Genomic DNA, 14,639 nt, shown 5'->3' on the forward strand with positions numbered 1-14,639 from the left:
AGTCAGAAGCAGCATTTCATTCAAATTTCCAAGTATATATGTTTTTATTTTTTTCTTTAGGGACTGGTAGCTTAAAACTTGCAGATATGTTAGCGTTATAAATACACATGTTCAAAATATTTTGAGTAGGAGCATTTTAATCACGAAGCCAGCACATGTTCCTGCGAATCTGGTTAAACTCTGGCAGTTGTTCAATAGGACCTAAAGATTAAAAGAAGATAGTTAAAACTGAATAAAAGCCAAGTACTTAGGCACTTTGTGCAGGAGAGAAAAGGAGCCGGGCTTACCGACAGCAGCAAGAGCTGGACTCTTATCATAAATATATTTGGTGCACACTTCTTGAATTGTCTCAGCGTTTACAGCCTGAAATAGAGAAGACACCAGCATTCAGAGCTTTGTGTAGTTAGAGACAAGAGTCTATACCTAGAACTTTTTAGAACTAAAGCAGGGATTTATGATACATAGTTTCAGCTTTTGTAACAAACTTTTATACAAGTGCCTACAGTATCTAAGGACTACTTACATCAATTCTTGCTTCAAGCTCAGGGATGGGAATTCTTCTATTATAGCATAGCATTTGTCTACCAATATCTTCACAGATTGGGGTGGAACCTGTTTAAAGAGAAGGAAAAACTAAGTATTGGAATACAGATCAACCCTATGAAAGTAGAATGTAGGTCTCTATTCTTACCGTCAAGTTGTAACAACATGTTTGTTTTCAGAAGATTTTTGGCTCGTGCAACTTCACTTTCAGTTACGCTTGTACAGAGTCGCATCCTAAAACCATTGGGAAAAATCAAAATGTCTACTAGTTTGAAAAGGTTATGTGCTTTTTGAGTTAATAACTCAAAGATATGACACTGTTGTCTCTGAACTGCACAACATACAAGAGATTATGATTTCAACTTAATGAAAAGTTGAAATTTTAATGATCCCAGTAGCTACACAAAAGCTAAGATGTTACTGATTCCTTGTTTTCCTGGTATCGTTAATTTCTCAAAAATAGTATGATTACAGATAGAGATTCAATCCAACATGAAAGCAGGCTAACCACATTTTGAGAAATACTTCACCAATCCCCGTGTTTGGATCTAATATGCTACAGGATAGGTCTGGAGGCCACCGGTTTCTCAAAAGAACCCAGCAGAGTCTAATTTAAGCCTACTAATTAAATTAACAAATACACTCCCCTCCCACCCCAATTGATGAGATTTAGAGACCTGTAAGCCATTTAAGAGGAAGAGAGGAAGCAGAGCTAAGGAAGTTCTCCAAGCAGCATGGGCCATCTGCCTCTGTCTCAAGGCAGAGTAAAACAAACACTGCATTTTTCTTTTAGCAGTGGCAACTTCGGATTCATTGGCTAACACCTCCTTTCCAAGCCAGAAAACGTGTAAAGATACTTTCCAAACAAACTTTTAGGATCTTCCTTCTGAAGTAATCTTCTTAAAGATTAAGAATTTCCTATAGGATACAGTTAGCTTCACATGAGACTTAGAAGAAACCTCTGTGATCTTTAAAAACATGGCAACAACTGCTACTCTTCAGTCTTGTTCTCTTGATTAAATGCTAATAACATCACCATCAAAACCAATCACCAACCGTGTGAGGAGGAAACTAGATTAAAATATGAATTCTAAGCTTGTTTTCTCACCATTCTTTTTGAACAACATGTAGCATATCTGCAATGGTGGCTGGTTCACAGACCATATAGATTCCCCACAATCCCGTATCTGTGTAGGAAGTGTTGAAGGACTGGAAGCTATGACAGAGGTTGCCATGACAGGTGAGCTGGGCCAGCTTGCTAGATAGATTCTGTAAGGAAAAACATTGTCTAAGAGAACTGTAGGAATACGTGCCCAAATTACCAGAAAGAAAAATGAGTTCTGTGGCCAATAGTGAATGTCCCAACAGGTAGAGTTTCTATCTAGCAACAGCTCAAGAAGTTAAAATTCGAGACTAAGAACCCTACTTCTCTCACCAGCCCAGTGTATCCCCAGAGAAATGCACGATGTAAAAGCAATAAAACCTTATAATTAACACAGTAGCTGCTCCACTTCTAGAGTAATTCACTGCTGTCATCAGCCCAATTTTCAGGGCTCTTGGCTGTGTGTGCTTAAAAGATTTGAAATTCTATTGCACACGAAGCCTAAGATATTTACATGAAATGTTATTTTGTTGAATCTCTTGAGTACAAACATATTTGTACTTTGAAGTAATTTCAGAAAAGTTATGAAAATAGTACAAGGAATTCCCTTTATCCAAATTCCCTAAGAACTGTTACTTTACCATGTTTTTTTTTTATCATTCTCTTTAACAAATTTTTTCAACTGTCTGAGAGTACACGGAAAGATCTGATGCTTTTTTACCCTTAAATGCTTTGTGTACACTTCTGAAAAACCAGGAAATTAACCTCCATACAAGCATTAAAACAATATTAACATCGATATGGTACTATTAATGAATTCTATCCTTACTCAAATTTTGTTACTTATCCAACTTACAAACTTTACGGCATCCACACAGAAAATTTTCTGGCCCAGGATGCAATCCAGGATCACAGTTTATATTTTAAAAGTCAATTCGCAGTACAAAGCTCTATCTTGTCGTTTATTACGGAAAATTTTTTTTTAAATCACTTACCATTCCTCCTCCAAAAGAGCGATCCCAGTTGCCAATCAGTGTATTTGCAACCATTAGACAGATTGTATCTGGATGTGCCCAACCAACGGCCTCCACAGCTACTGCAAGATGCGCCAAAGGCATCTTGTCATCCCTCACTCGAATCTAGTTAAGACGAAGGAAATACAACTCTGGTTAAGACACCCACCGCGTAATGGGTTTAACAAGAAAGATGATTTAATCATGCCACATTATGCTGAACAGTCTAATCCGGAAAAATTTCTTGAGTGCTAGAAAGTAAACTTCACCAAAACATCTCCTATTGAAATAGCATAGACATAGCCATTAGATGATTACCTGGTGCAAAGGGATTAGATTATTTCCCAGTAGAGATCAGTAATATTCTAATACTGACATAGCTCCTATTCTTGCACCACCGATGCTACACGGTTCTACGCGTCCGCCAATGGCAGACCTCTCCCGGGTACTCCTTGGAGCCTCCTCCCTGATGTGGCAGAGGAGGCCGCCAATGAGCTGCTGGCTACGGCTGACGAGTAGCCGATTCTCTGCAAGTTCTCTAATAGCTACTCCCAGAAGGGTACTCTGGGCAGAACGTGAAGAGTAAACCTGACGTGAAAGTCAAAAGTTGGGGAGTTTTAAAAATACATTTCCACACCTCAAAATATATAAACGGGCATAATGTCAAAGAAAAAGCACATAAAGCAAATTATGACATTCCCCTCAAAATCCTGCTTCCTCAGGAAAAAGAGAGGTGGTTAAATATTATGGAATATAAGCACGTGAATTCATCCTCTTCCCTTTTTCTTTCAATTTAAGCCTCTGGTTTCTTCCATTTTACTCCTGTTAGAAATAAGCACATTTTGTACACTCATTCATAAATACAAGAAACCCAAAGGGCTAAACACTAGCTAAGGAGGCTTGCCCTACCTCACTTCCTGTGAATTTGCAGGGAGGCAGAGCTGGTATTTCTCCTTTGTGTGTGGACAGAGAGTCACCAAAATGAAACTTTGCTAACTCAAGCAGTTCATCATGGGAAACTCCTAAATTGAAGGAAAATATTTCATATATCTAGTAGCAGCACAATCTAAAGCAGACAGCTACCTTTGTTTTACAATAAGCTCCAGGTGGTATAATGTGGCAAAAGCCATTAGAGAGTAAGCCACAAGCACACTTTCTCCTCGCTGTTATAAGGCTTGGCTGCTTGCACAGCTTTCTCTGTAGAACAATTAACAGTTTTCATCAACAAATTCACAGCTAAGGATAAGACAGCTTGAAAATACCACATTCTATACAGAATTATGTTATATCACTAAAAGCCCTAGAATGCAAATTGAGCAAAATCACTTTTCATTTTTTTAAGTAGAAAAGACTGTAAGTATGGGCTTTGTTCTCTTAGCTCTGCTATCAGAATTCAGAAACAAAATGTCATCTAAATTTCTGAATAAATCCATAGCTATCCAAACATTCACTGTTGACCATCCAAAACCTAGGAAGTCTACATACGTGACTATTCAAACTCATGACCCCAACAGATTCAGTGAGGGATTCTTAAACACAAAGCCAGACTTAGAAAACAAATTTAGGCATACGGCAAGCGCTTTGAAAAATACTGCCATGAAGGTTCTTTATATGAAACATTCCTTTAGAACATAAAAGCACAACTTACACCCATATTTCCCAAACAAATCTGTGGTATAAACAAGACCACATATGACTGCATGTTTTCGGAAGCACTGTGTAGGAGAGCCACCTTGGCTATCAATCCAGAGGGTGAGGAAACAACAAGAAGGCCCTGATGTTCCACCGTGGACACGCACACAGTTCTCAGCACGTGACACCACCAACTTCCACGGTTCTATTAACTTCACCTACAGCCCTCCTGATTGGCCATTCCAGATACTCAGCTCCCACTCCAGACCTCTGTGCATCCTTATCCAAAAGGCAGGGAGCCAATAATTTTTTTTAACGAAGCTAGGTCTGGTCTTTTTCACTGAATTTAAGAAGCCATTGTTTATAAGGCTCATTATCACTTATGTATCAAAATACAAAATGCTGATTAATACAGAACAGGCCATGAAGTGTAAGATATTCCAACTTCGGCAATGTCAAAACGAACCTATGAACTACAATAAAACCCACTGTGTCCATATGCCACTGACAACGACAGAGACATCCCAGCTGGTGGTTGAGGCCTCCTCTCACTAGGTCTTCCTGTTTCCCTAGCAGTTTCAAATGTGGACCCCACCCCCGGTCAGCACCAGCCATTTTAGAAACAATGTTGCTCAAGAGAATCTCAGAGTGCACTCTTAACAAAGGTTTCAGAGGCCAATGAATAACATGTTAGACTTAACCCTCATTTTCATTTTCTCCATTAATCCCAAGTAATTAGCTCAGAAGTCTATCCAGGGCAACTAGAATTTTAACTTATTGTCATTTCTAAAGAGAGAAAAATTAAGTCTACACAAAAGAACACCATCTAACTCTGCTTTACCCTAAAAAGACCAAAGAGAAAACAAACCTGGAAAACCAATGAAGTGTCCTGTTTGCCTAATTTCAGACTGTCAGGAAATCCAGCAGAATCTAATGGGAATTAACTTTCATTCACTAGCTTCAAACATGTCCCCAAGGAAGCCTTGTCCTGATGCCACCTGTATGGATTCCCATTAAACACTCTAAATGGTTCCCTATATACTTCCCCTTTTCAGTAATCAGCTCTACTGAATGAATAAACAAAGAATGAACAACATAACATACCTATTTCATGCCTGACCAAGGATAGAGTTGGTTCTCAAAAAATAATTTAAATTCTCAAAAGATTCCCAAACTATAGTACACCTCCCAAATGTCATTATCACCGAATTTGCTCATTTGCCCCCTTCTCTGCAAGTAAATTCCATTCCATGTGTACACTTATGTAAGTTTTTCTATTTAAAAAAAAAACCCTCTACTGAAGACAGAGGAAAAGTCTATTTTCAGTGCTGTACATTCCCCTTAAACAGCATATGAAACAATTTGCTTGGTAAATAATAAATCCCAGGACATGTCCCAACACGATCAAACTAATAAGCACAACTATCTATGACTGTGTTTAAAAGATACAGAAGTGGAAATCGACTAACCTCCAGCAGCTGCAAGTACTATTCTTGGCCCCTTATAATGTGTGGTTATATAATCCACCAAGTCCTTACGATTTATAGATCTGTAAATGGAGTAAGAAAAGCAAATTAAAGGGAAACTAAAAAGCACAGATCTTCATATAATACACCTAACATTAAATTGGACTTTAAAGGCTCTAACTTAACTGCAGTCAGAAATGGGATATAGGCAACAAGTATCAAAACAATTTAAACTTTTATATATCAAGAAAAAAGCTGATACCATTACTTGTTATGTCAATAATATCCATGAGCCCAGACACCTGCGAGTTAGGTGGGGCTAAAATGTAGCTAACCACAATTTCATTTGGATTATCAGGGAGGAAAAAATTACATTTTGAAACACACTTTTTGAATGTTTCTGAATGTTAATTTTCAAAACTCAAATTTTTCTCCAAAAAAAAAAAAAATCTTGAGAATTGTACCTACTTGATATTTTCAGTTGGTCCCAAAATTGTCCGTCCAAGTGCAGTATTTTGGTAAGCTGTGGCATGAAGATAATCAAAAACAACTTCCTGTAAATTGGTTTCAACTTCCTGCATCTCTCTAAGGATTACTCCACGCTCACGTTCAATCTCTGCTTCTCCCAATGTGCTGTTTTGTATTATATCAGCAAGAATTTCTACAGCTAATTGAAAATAAAACAAGAAGAAACACTAAGAGTCTTAATTTTCAATATTAAGATCTATTAAACTAGCATCAGAAACCATGACACTGAGCATCATTCGATTTTGACTAAATGATTAAAGTAGGAAGAAACAAACTTTTCTATACATTGAATATACCTAAAAGTACAATATTAAAATTAAAAATATAAAATATAAGCCCCCTGTGGTACAGAAGAATCTGAGGAAAATTCCTACATTTGTCAAAGGTCCCCACAACACTTGTAATGACTCTGCCACTTCAAACACACCACAGAATCTGCAAATGAGCGTATATACTGTTCTGCATTAGAACATCGAGGTATCTACAGAGGACCCACAGCGCCAAGTATTTGCTACCCTGGTTCCCACAACACTGAGGCTGCTACAGAGAGGCAAGAAACGGCATAATCTAAACTATGCCCCCAATGAACCACTTACAGAATTAGTCTCCTCAAATATCCTTCCCCACTTAATCCCAGTGTCTGTTTCCACCCTTTTGATCCATGTTGGTTGTAGTCTCACCATTAGCAAAATCACTGATAAATGATGATCTAACAGAGATGCAGAGTTAACATGAAGTAAAGGGTAGGTATCCCAAAGGTTAAAAGTGACTCTTGGAAAAACTGATGAAGCCCTCAAATATTTATACAGGAATGACCCTAATTTGCAAAAAGCCAAAATTGAACTCAAAAATATCCTACTATGCCGTTAAGCAGTTTCATCAGAAAAATTACATACTTCTCCAAAAAGGAAAAACCTATTCTGTTCTTCAAGAATTAGTACATAGGTGCAATTACGATCTAAATTTTAGTAAATATTAAACATGTATAACCTTTAGTTTCATTTTTTTTTTCTCTACTGCAAACTTTTGTTCCTCGTCTTAGGTTCACTTTAAGGGTCCTTGTCTCAGAGGCAATTCTGTTACATTCCAACTATAATAGTTACCTCTAGACTGCCCAACATGAGGAAGAAGACTGCTAGACCAAAGTAAGCTAGGGCAGAGATCATGCCCAAAGGGAAAAAATTATCTGTAAGACCAAACAAAAACCATCTGTCTGGATGAGAACCAGAGGCCATGATGCGTGACGAAGATTCCAAAGACAGGGGAGGACAAGGAATCCTGTGTGAAGACTCTCCTTATATGGGATTGGTAGTCTAGACTAGGGTTTGCTCAAGTGGGAGTTCATACTTCCTGGAATTTATGTTTTAACCAGAATCTTTCTTTTTAATGTATATTTAATATTCTCTAGTAGTACATGTATTTAATTTATAAATATACCTATACTGATATACAACCACATCTCTTACCATTAGCAAGGCTGCGTGATCATAAACGTTTGGAGACTGCTAGTCTAAACATCACATTATTACCTCATACACCAGGCTTCACCCAACTGAGGGGACAAAAACCTCAAGCAAACCCCGAGAAAATGAGCTGCTTCAGAGAGCACTTCCACTGTGGATTCCTCAAGGAGCTCCCAGGCTTTGCCACTGCCACTGGCAGGGGCTCTGTCCTTCCCAACCAAAAGCCAGGAGGAAAAAAAATGGTCTTCTACCTTGTCTTGTCCTTTCTCTAGTCCTTTTTTTGCTTTCCCTGCTGTTTCTGTATAAAAAAAGGAGAGGGACGAGCTAGAATGAACAATCCTTTAAAGTAGTCTGGCCTACTCTCTGTTCCTAGTCCTTAACTAGTCCTAGGGTAAAACCTTTCAAGGAAAACATTAAGAACCTTAACAATGTTTTTTGCAATTTAAACCAACACACCCTCCTCACTGTTGTCATTTTAACTGGTTGTAATGCAAGTTAGACTACCATGTTATAAAATTTTTATTTTATTTACTTGCAGGTGGTAGTTGTTTTTGTATAGAACAGGGAATTTTAAAAAAAAAAAACAACTAATAACCACAGCAATTACACGAGAACGAAATAAAAGGTATCCAAATTAGAAACAGGCAAAACTGTCACTATTTGCAGACAACACATTATACAAAGAAAACCCTAAAGACTCCATCAAAAACCTTTAGAATTAATAAATCCAGTACAATTGCAGGATACAAAATCAAAGTACAAAAATCTGTTGCATTTCTATACATTAATAATGAACTAGCAGAAACTAAGAAAACAATCCCATTTACAACTGCATCAAAAAGAATTAAAGAACTAAATATCTATTAAATATCTAGGATTAAACTTACAAAGGAGGGAAAAAGAAACTGAAAACTATAAGACATTAAGAAACTGAAGATGACACAACTAAATGGAAAGCTCTTCCATCCTCATGGATTAGAAGAATATTAAAATGTCCATTACTACCCAAAACAATCTACAGATTCAGTACAATCCCTATCAAAATTCCAATGGCATTTTTCACAGAAAAAAGAATCCTAAAATTTGTATGAAAGGACCAAAAAAATCCCAAATAGCCAAAGGAATCTTGAGAAAGCATAAAGCTGGAGACATCAAACTCCCTCACTTCGAACTGTATTACAAAGCTACAGTAGTCAAAAGTAGTTTTATTGGCATAAAAAGAGATACCTAGATGAATATAACAGAACAGAGAACCCAGAAATAAACACACACATGTACGGTCAATTAATTTAAAACAAAGGAACCAAGAATATGCAATGGGATAGGACAATCTCCTCAATAAATGCTATTGGGAAATCTGGGCAGCCACATGCAAAAGAATGAAACTACCACTATCTTGAGGCACTGGGTGGCTCAGTCGGTTAAGTGTCTGCCTTCGGCTCAGGTCATGATCCCAGGGTCCTGAGGCCCCTCTCAGGCTCCTTGCTCAGCAGGGAGCCTGCTATTCCCTCTCCTTCTGCCTGCCTGCCACTCCCCCTGCTTGTGCGCTGTCAAATAAATTTTTAAAATCTTAAAAAAAAAGAAAAGCTACCACTGTCTTACACAATATACAAAAATTAACTAAAAATGGGTTAAGGACTTGAACGTAAGCTCTGAAACCATGCAACTCCTAGAAGAAAACACAGGCAGTAAAGTACCTTGACATAGGTCTTAGTGATTTTTTTTTTTTGAACTGACACCAAAAGCAACAAAATAAAAAATAAACAAGTGGGACTACCTCACACTAAAAAGCTGCACAGCAAAGGAAATCATCCACAGACTGCAAAGGCATTAAAAATGTTTCACTACACACATATGGCTCTGGAGAAAGTATTTTTGAATCAAGTGTTAGGGCCTGGTTTGTACAAGTCTTGCAGCTTGCAACTGTTGATACCATTTGTCATGTTCACAGAAAAAAATAAAAATAGGTGCCCCCACCCCCAGAGTTTGATTCATTTTTTCACATTTCTGAGGGTTACTCTTTCACAACAGACAGTAAAAAACAGTACTACATTATTTTGAACTTGTGAAAATTACCTATCTGCACTACACATAACAACAATACCTCTCGGCAAGTCTTTAGAGAATGCTTTGGCGTAATATACAGTCTGTTCTCTGGAGGTATAAGCATTGAGATGAGCACCCATGTTTTCAATCTCAAGTTCCAGATCTAACTGGGATCTCTTTTTGGTGCCCTGAAACAAAAAAGAAGAAAAAGAAAATTATGATACCTTCCTTTGTCAGTTTCATGCAACGGCCAAATTTGATTTCTAAAGTGCATGGGCGGGGGATTGCCTGGGTGGCCCAGTCCGTTAAGCATCTGCCTTCAGCTCAAGTCACGATCCCAGAGTCCTGGGATCCAGCCCTGTGTCGGGCTTCCTGCTCAGCAGAGAGCCTGCTTCTCCCTCTCCCTCTGCCTGCCACTTCCCCTGCTTGAGCTCTGTCAAATAAATAAACTTTTTTAAAAAATTAGAAATAAAAATAAAGTACACTGGGCCTCAAAAACACTGGTATACTTACAGATGACCCTTACATTCCAAGAGAAAATCCTTGTTTTAGCTCTACAAAGCAACTTTCAGTAATTATTTCAGGTAATTATTGTGGGGAAAAAAAGATTTAATAAATAAAATAGACTATACTACTGGGGGCGCTTGGATGGCCCAGTCGGTTAACCGTCCAACTTGATTTCAGCTCAGGTCATCATCCTCAGGGTCATGAGACAGAGCCCTGAATGGGGCTCTGCATTCAGTGGGGAGTCTGCTGGAGATTCTCTCTCCCTCTCCCTACCCTCCCCACCCCATGTGCACATGAACACATGCATGCTCTCTCTCAAATACATCTTTTTTTTTCAAATAAATAAATCTTTAATATATTATATTAAAGTATATACACACACATATATACTTTAAGTGTGTGTATATGTGTGTGTGTATATATATATATACACACACACGCATATATATATATACACACACACACACATCTACTACTGAAATAGTTATCCTTGCCTTAGATTGGGATTTTGTGCATAACGCCTCTCAAAGACAACGTATTTTTATAAAGTCTTAAAACTTGCCTTGAAAGCCATATGCTCCAAAAAGTGAGCTGTGCCATTATTCTTCTCATTTTCATACCGACTTCCAGCATCAATCCAGAGCCCAACCTTAATGTAATCAAGGGAAAAAAAATAAAACATCATTTTCTTTCTTCTGGGGGAATGGAAGTGGGGAGAGGGGGCAATCTCCTTCCTTTTTTTGAAAAATGCTTTCCAATCCTAACCCTAAAGTTTTCTTGACTTCAGTGGATTGACAACACATTCCTATGAACTATGAGATTTAAAAATTTTGGTCGTCGAGCTGCTGCTGGGTGCTAAAGTATCTATTTGCTAGTCTCACAGGGGACCCAGATTTTTAGCCCAACCTGTTAGTACAATTAACAACTACAGTATAAAGAACATTACAGAGATTGTCAGAAAACCTAGGTTCACATCCTGGCTCTGTCATATATTAGCTGTGTGACCTTGGACGAAACCATTTAACTTTTCTGAACTTGACCCTCAAATGTGTGTGATGGCGCCTACTACAAAGAATTATTTTAAAGATCAAATAAGACAGTATATGTAAGAACAGCTGGCACAGAATAGCCCAGAGAATGTACTCCTTTCACCATTATCAACACTACTAACAATAACACAATAACAGGCTATAAGAACCAGATGTAGACCCTTAAACAAGGTACGTATGCACTTGCTATGAAAGCGTCACCGGAAGATTCACAAGTGAGAGTCATCTGTGGAAGCAAAATAACTGTCACTATTTTTCAACCACCACCAGCCAATAAAAAGCTGAGATTAAAATCATCTGCTCTCTCCTACTGAGGGGTCACCTAAACAGTGGTTGCTGGAATCACTTACGGTGCATGTTGAGAGGCCAGAGTCTTCAGAGGCCACTCGGAGTCCGTTGTCCAAACGCGTTACTCGTGTTTCAGGAACATTCAGAACAACCTGTGTAACAGCCTGTGTACTTCTCAATCTGTTCCCTCCAAAATATAATGACTGGTTGGGGGTGAAGGGGTGGGAGGAAGGAAGCAAAACACATCACTATTCTGATATTAAATGTTGGTTAGAAAACCAAATCTATCCCAGAGACTCTATAAAGTACCCTTTCCTCCTTAATCCTTGTTCCACCGGGATCCACCCCTTTGGAACCTTGCTTAACCACTCCTAAAGCCAGCAGCATGCCTCCAAACGTGCCCTTCCTTGAGGAAAATAAGCAGTTATTATCATTATCCAGAGAGAAACTGCTTTTATTTCAGTACATTTCCGAGACATGTTTAATATTCATTATAGAGGGAACAAGCAAGGGGGGCAGCCAAGAAAGAGAAAAATGTAAAAATACCTATACACAACACAGAAATGAGATTTAGGTTTTCACTGTTCAAGAAGTTGTTTTGGAAAAAGTAGAAGATAGGAAGAAGGGCAGATACTCAGGCTATACTCTGGCTGATTGATCTGACTATGGACTATTCGCCTGCCTGCGATTTTTTTCCTTTAAACACACGTGAAAGTCCCACATACCTTGGAGAAAGCTAGAGGTTCGAACGAGAAAAACATATATCCTGACAAAACTTTCTTTTAGCTACCCCGAGGTTCGCAGAAAGCAAGCTGAAGAGGAAGCTCAGTCTTAGGCAAAAAAAACAACTCTGGTCTCACTTTTTAATTTCCCCCAATTTGCAACCACCTTGCTTTTAGTAATCAACACGCACTCTTTATGACTGACCCCTGGGCAACAGGGGGGGGAGGCGGTAACCAGTGTCATCCCACACTTCTCTAGCAGGTCACGCGCGGTGGGTGACCAAGGCCAGCTCATCCCCGGCGGGAAGTGAGCATCCCAACCCCAGGCAGCGGGTGCCGACCCGCCGTGGGGGTGCGGGGTGCGGACTCCACGGCTGGGCCGGGCGCCCGTGACTCAGGTCTGCCGCGTGGAGTGCGGCAGGAAAGGTCCGGCCCGGTCTCGGGCGGCACCCAGACAAGTTGAGAGAAGCTCACCCTCCCGACTGCGCCTCCAACCAGAAGCCTCTCCGCGAGACCCCAAAGCCGCCGCCGCGCCGCGGGCAACAACAACCCTCGCGCCGCCGCTGCCGCCATCTCCGCTCGGGACTGGGAGGAGGATGTGCTTCCGGGGTCGTGACCCGAGGTCCCAGGAGAGAACGCGGGCTCCGCCTTGTGGCCGTGACGGAAATGATACTCTTTGACGCGGTCCTGGAAGGAATGGAGAAGGACTTCGTGCTGAGTGATCAGCCCCAAATTATAAGAATTAGAGAGTCCGTAGGAGGTCTTGTATTATCAGCTACTTAGATCGCCCTGGCGTATAAGGCTCAAATGTGGAGGAGTTAAAGGTAACCTGGTGCTACCTATCATCCTGTAGGTGGCTGGAATGGATTGGACAAAGTGGAATACGATCCAAAACTCACTCACCGATCCAAAACTCACTCACCGTCATTAAGGAAGTATCTACTGGGAGAGACAAGCGTGGTGACAGGAGGGAAGGATGTGTCATTGTTGACCCCTATTCACTCTTAAACCTTTTACAGTCTGGTTCATTTCATTCCACAGAAATTGCTCGGTGAGGCCACCAATTGCTTAATGACGGAGGCTTCGCGGTAGTTACGATTCTAATGACATAATTTGACATCATAGATCTCTTTGAAATTTTCTTACTGTATCTTAGAGCGCCTCCTCCTTTTCATAGTACCTTCTTTACTTTCTTGGGCAGCTCTTTATTCACAGATCTCTTAATGAAACTAAAAATAATAAGCGCTCTTCTGTGCTATTCTTACGTTCGTTTTACAGATGTAGAAATTGAGGTAAAAATAAATTGCCTGAGGTCACCATGCTAACAAGAGGCTGTCTCGCTCCAAAGCCTGTGCTCTTACACCCTGTACCATTTTGCCCTAAAAGTTGGTGCTCCCCAGGGTTATGGACCTGAGCCTCTTCCGCTGCCCACTCTCCCTAATAGTTTCTATTTCCACATAAGGACTTCCCTGGCTACCCAACGGCCTTTCTCCCGAGCTCCAGGCCCACTTATGCCTTTGATGACTAGAAAACTGCAATTGACTATCCTAATGGCAACTCAAAATCAACTTGTCCAAAATGCAATTCACTGGCCCTAAGTCCTTTCCTTTATGCCCAATGCAAAACAGCCAAGGAAACTTCCCTTCACCCAGATATCCAAACAAAAAACCTGTATTTCATCCTTATCTCCTATCTTTTTTCCACCCGCCACACCCTATTGATACACCCGGCTCCTGCCTCTTGAATCTGCTCCAGTTGTCACAGTTTTTCACCTTGTTGTCCAAGGGATCTTTTTAGAGTGCAACTTTTAGCATGACAGTCCATTATGAAAAATCCTCCAGTAACTGCATGGTCAGGATAAAGTGAAGGCTCCTTAGTATGGGAGCTAGGGCCCTTCATGATCTGACTCCTACTTATCTTTCTGGACTCATCTCTCTCCACCTACCCTCTCTGCTATGACTCACCGGTTTAGCCAACATGCTCTATTACATAATAAGGACAGCCAAGGTTATTCCTTCATATTTCCAAAACAAATGTGTGTTAACATTAATAAAGAAACACAAACATGCATACATATACATAAAAATATTTAGGTATAATCACAGGAAGCTCCTGGGAAATTTTAGCACATTTTAACTCAAAGTCATTTGGAATGTCAGAGAAAATGACAGTATAAAGACCTCCAAAAGTTCTTTTTCTCATAAAAGAAATGAGAAAACTGGTTTAAAAAATGACCAGAAGCAGGGGCATCTGGGTGGCTCAGTCTGTTAAGCACCTGCC

At 39.8% G+C, this 14,639-nt stretch overlaps 1 protein-coding gene across 1 annotated transcript; it reads right to left on the reverse strand.

The window, feature by feature from the left end:
* Positions 1-19: 19 nt before the first annotated feature.
* PMPCB (peptidase, mitochondrial processing subunit beta) lies at positions 20-12,991 on the reverse strand. The gene is made up of 13 exons (XM_002928664.4): positions 12,834-12,991; positions 11,700-11,840; positions 10,863-10,949; positions 9,852-9,981; positions 6,225-6,423; positions 5,760-5,839; positions 3,568-3,680; positions 2,641-2,784; positions 1,652-1,812; positions 692-777; positions 524-612; positions 288-363; positions 20-201 (listed from the first exon to the last, which is right to left on the reverse strand). Exons 1-13 carry the CDS (start codon positions 12,930-12,932, stop codon positions 137-139), a joined length of 1,470 nt encoding a protein of 489 aa, XP_002928710.2. The 5' UTR covers positions 12,933-12,991; the 3' UTR covers positions 20-136.
* Positions 12,992-14,639: the final 1,648 nt, after the last annotated feature.

This window comes from Ailuropoda melanoleuca, chromosome 1 (genome assembly GCF_002007445.2).
Source record: "Ailuropoda melanoleuca isolate Jingjing chromosome 1, ASM200744v2, whole genome shotgun sequence".
Classification (NCBI taxonomy): Eukaryota; Metazoa; Chordata; class Mammalia; order Carnivora; family Ursidae; genus Ailuropoda; species Ailuropoda melanoleuca.

Coding starts and splice junctions, on each gene's coding strand:
- PMPCB (XM_002928664.4), bottom strand. CDS start 12,932: ATGGCGGCAGCGGCGGCGCGAGGGTTGTTGTTGCCCGCGGCGCGGCGG. Junction 9,982..10,862: donor TGGAGCATATGGCTTTCAAG/GCAAGTTTTAAG, acceptor TTTTTGTTTCAG/GGCACCAAAAAGAGATCCCA. Junction 3,681..5,759: donor AGTACTTGCAGCTGCTGGAG/GTTAGTCGATTT, acceptor CCTTCAATTTAG/GAGTTTCCCATGATGAACTG.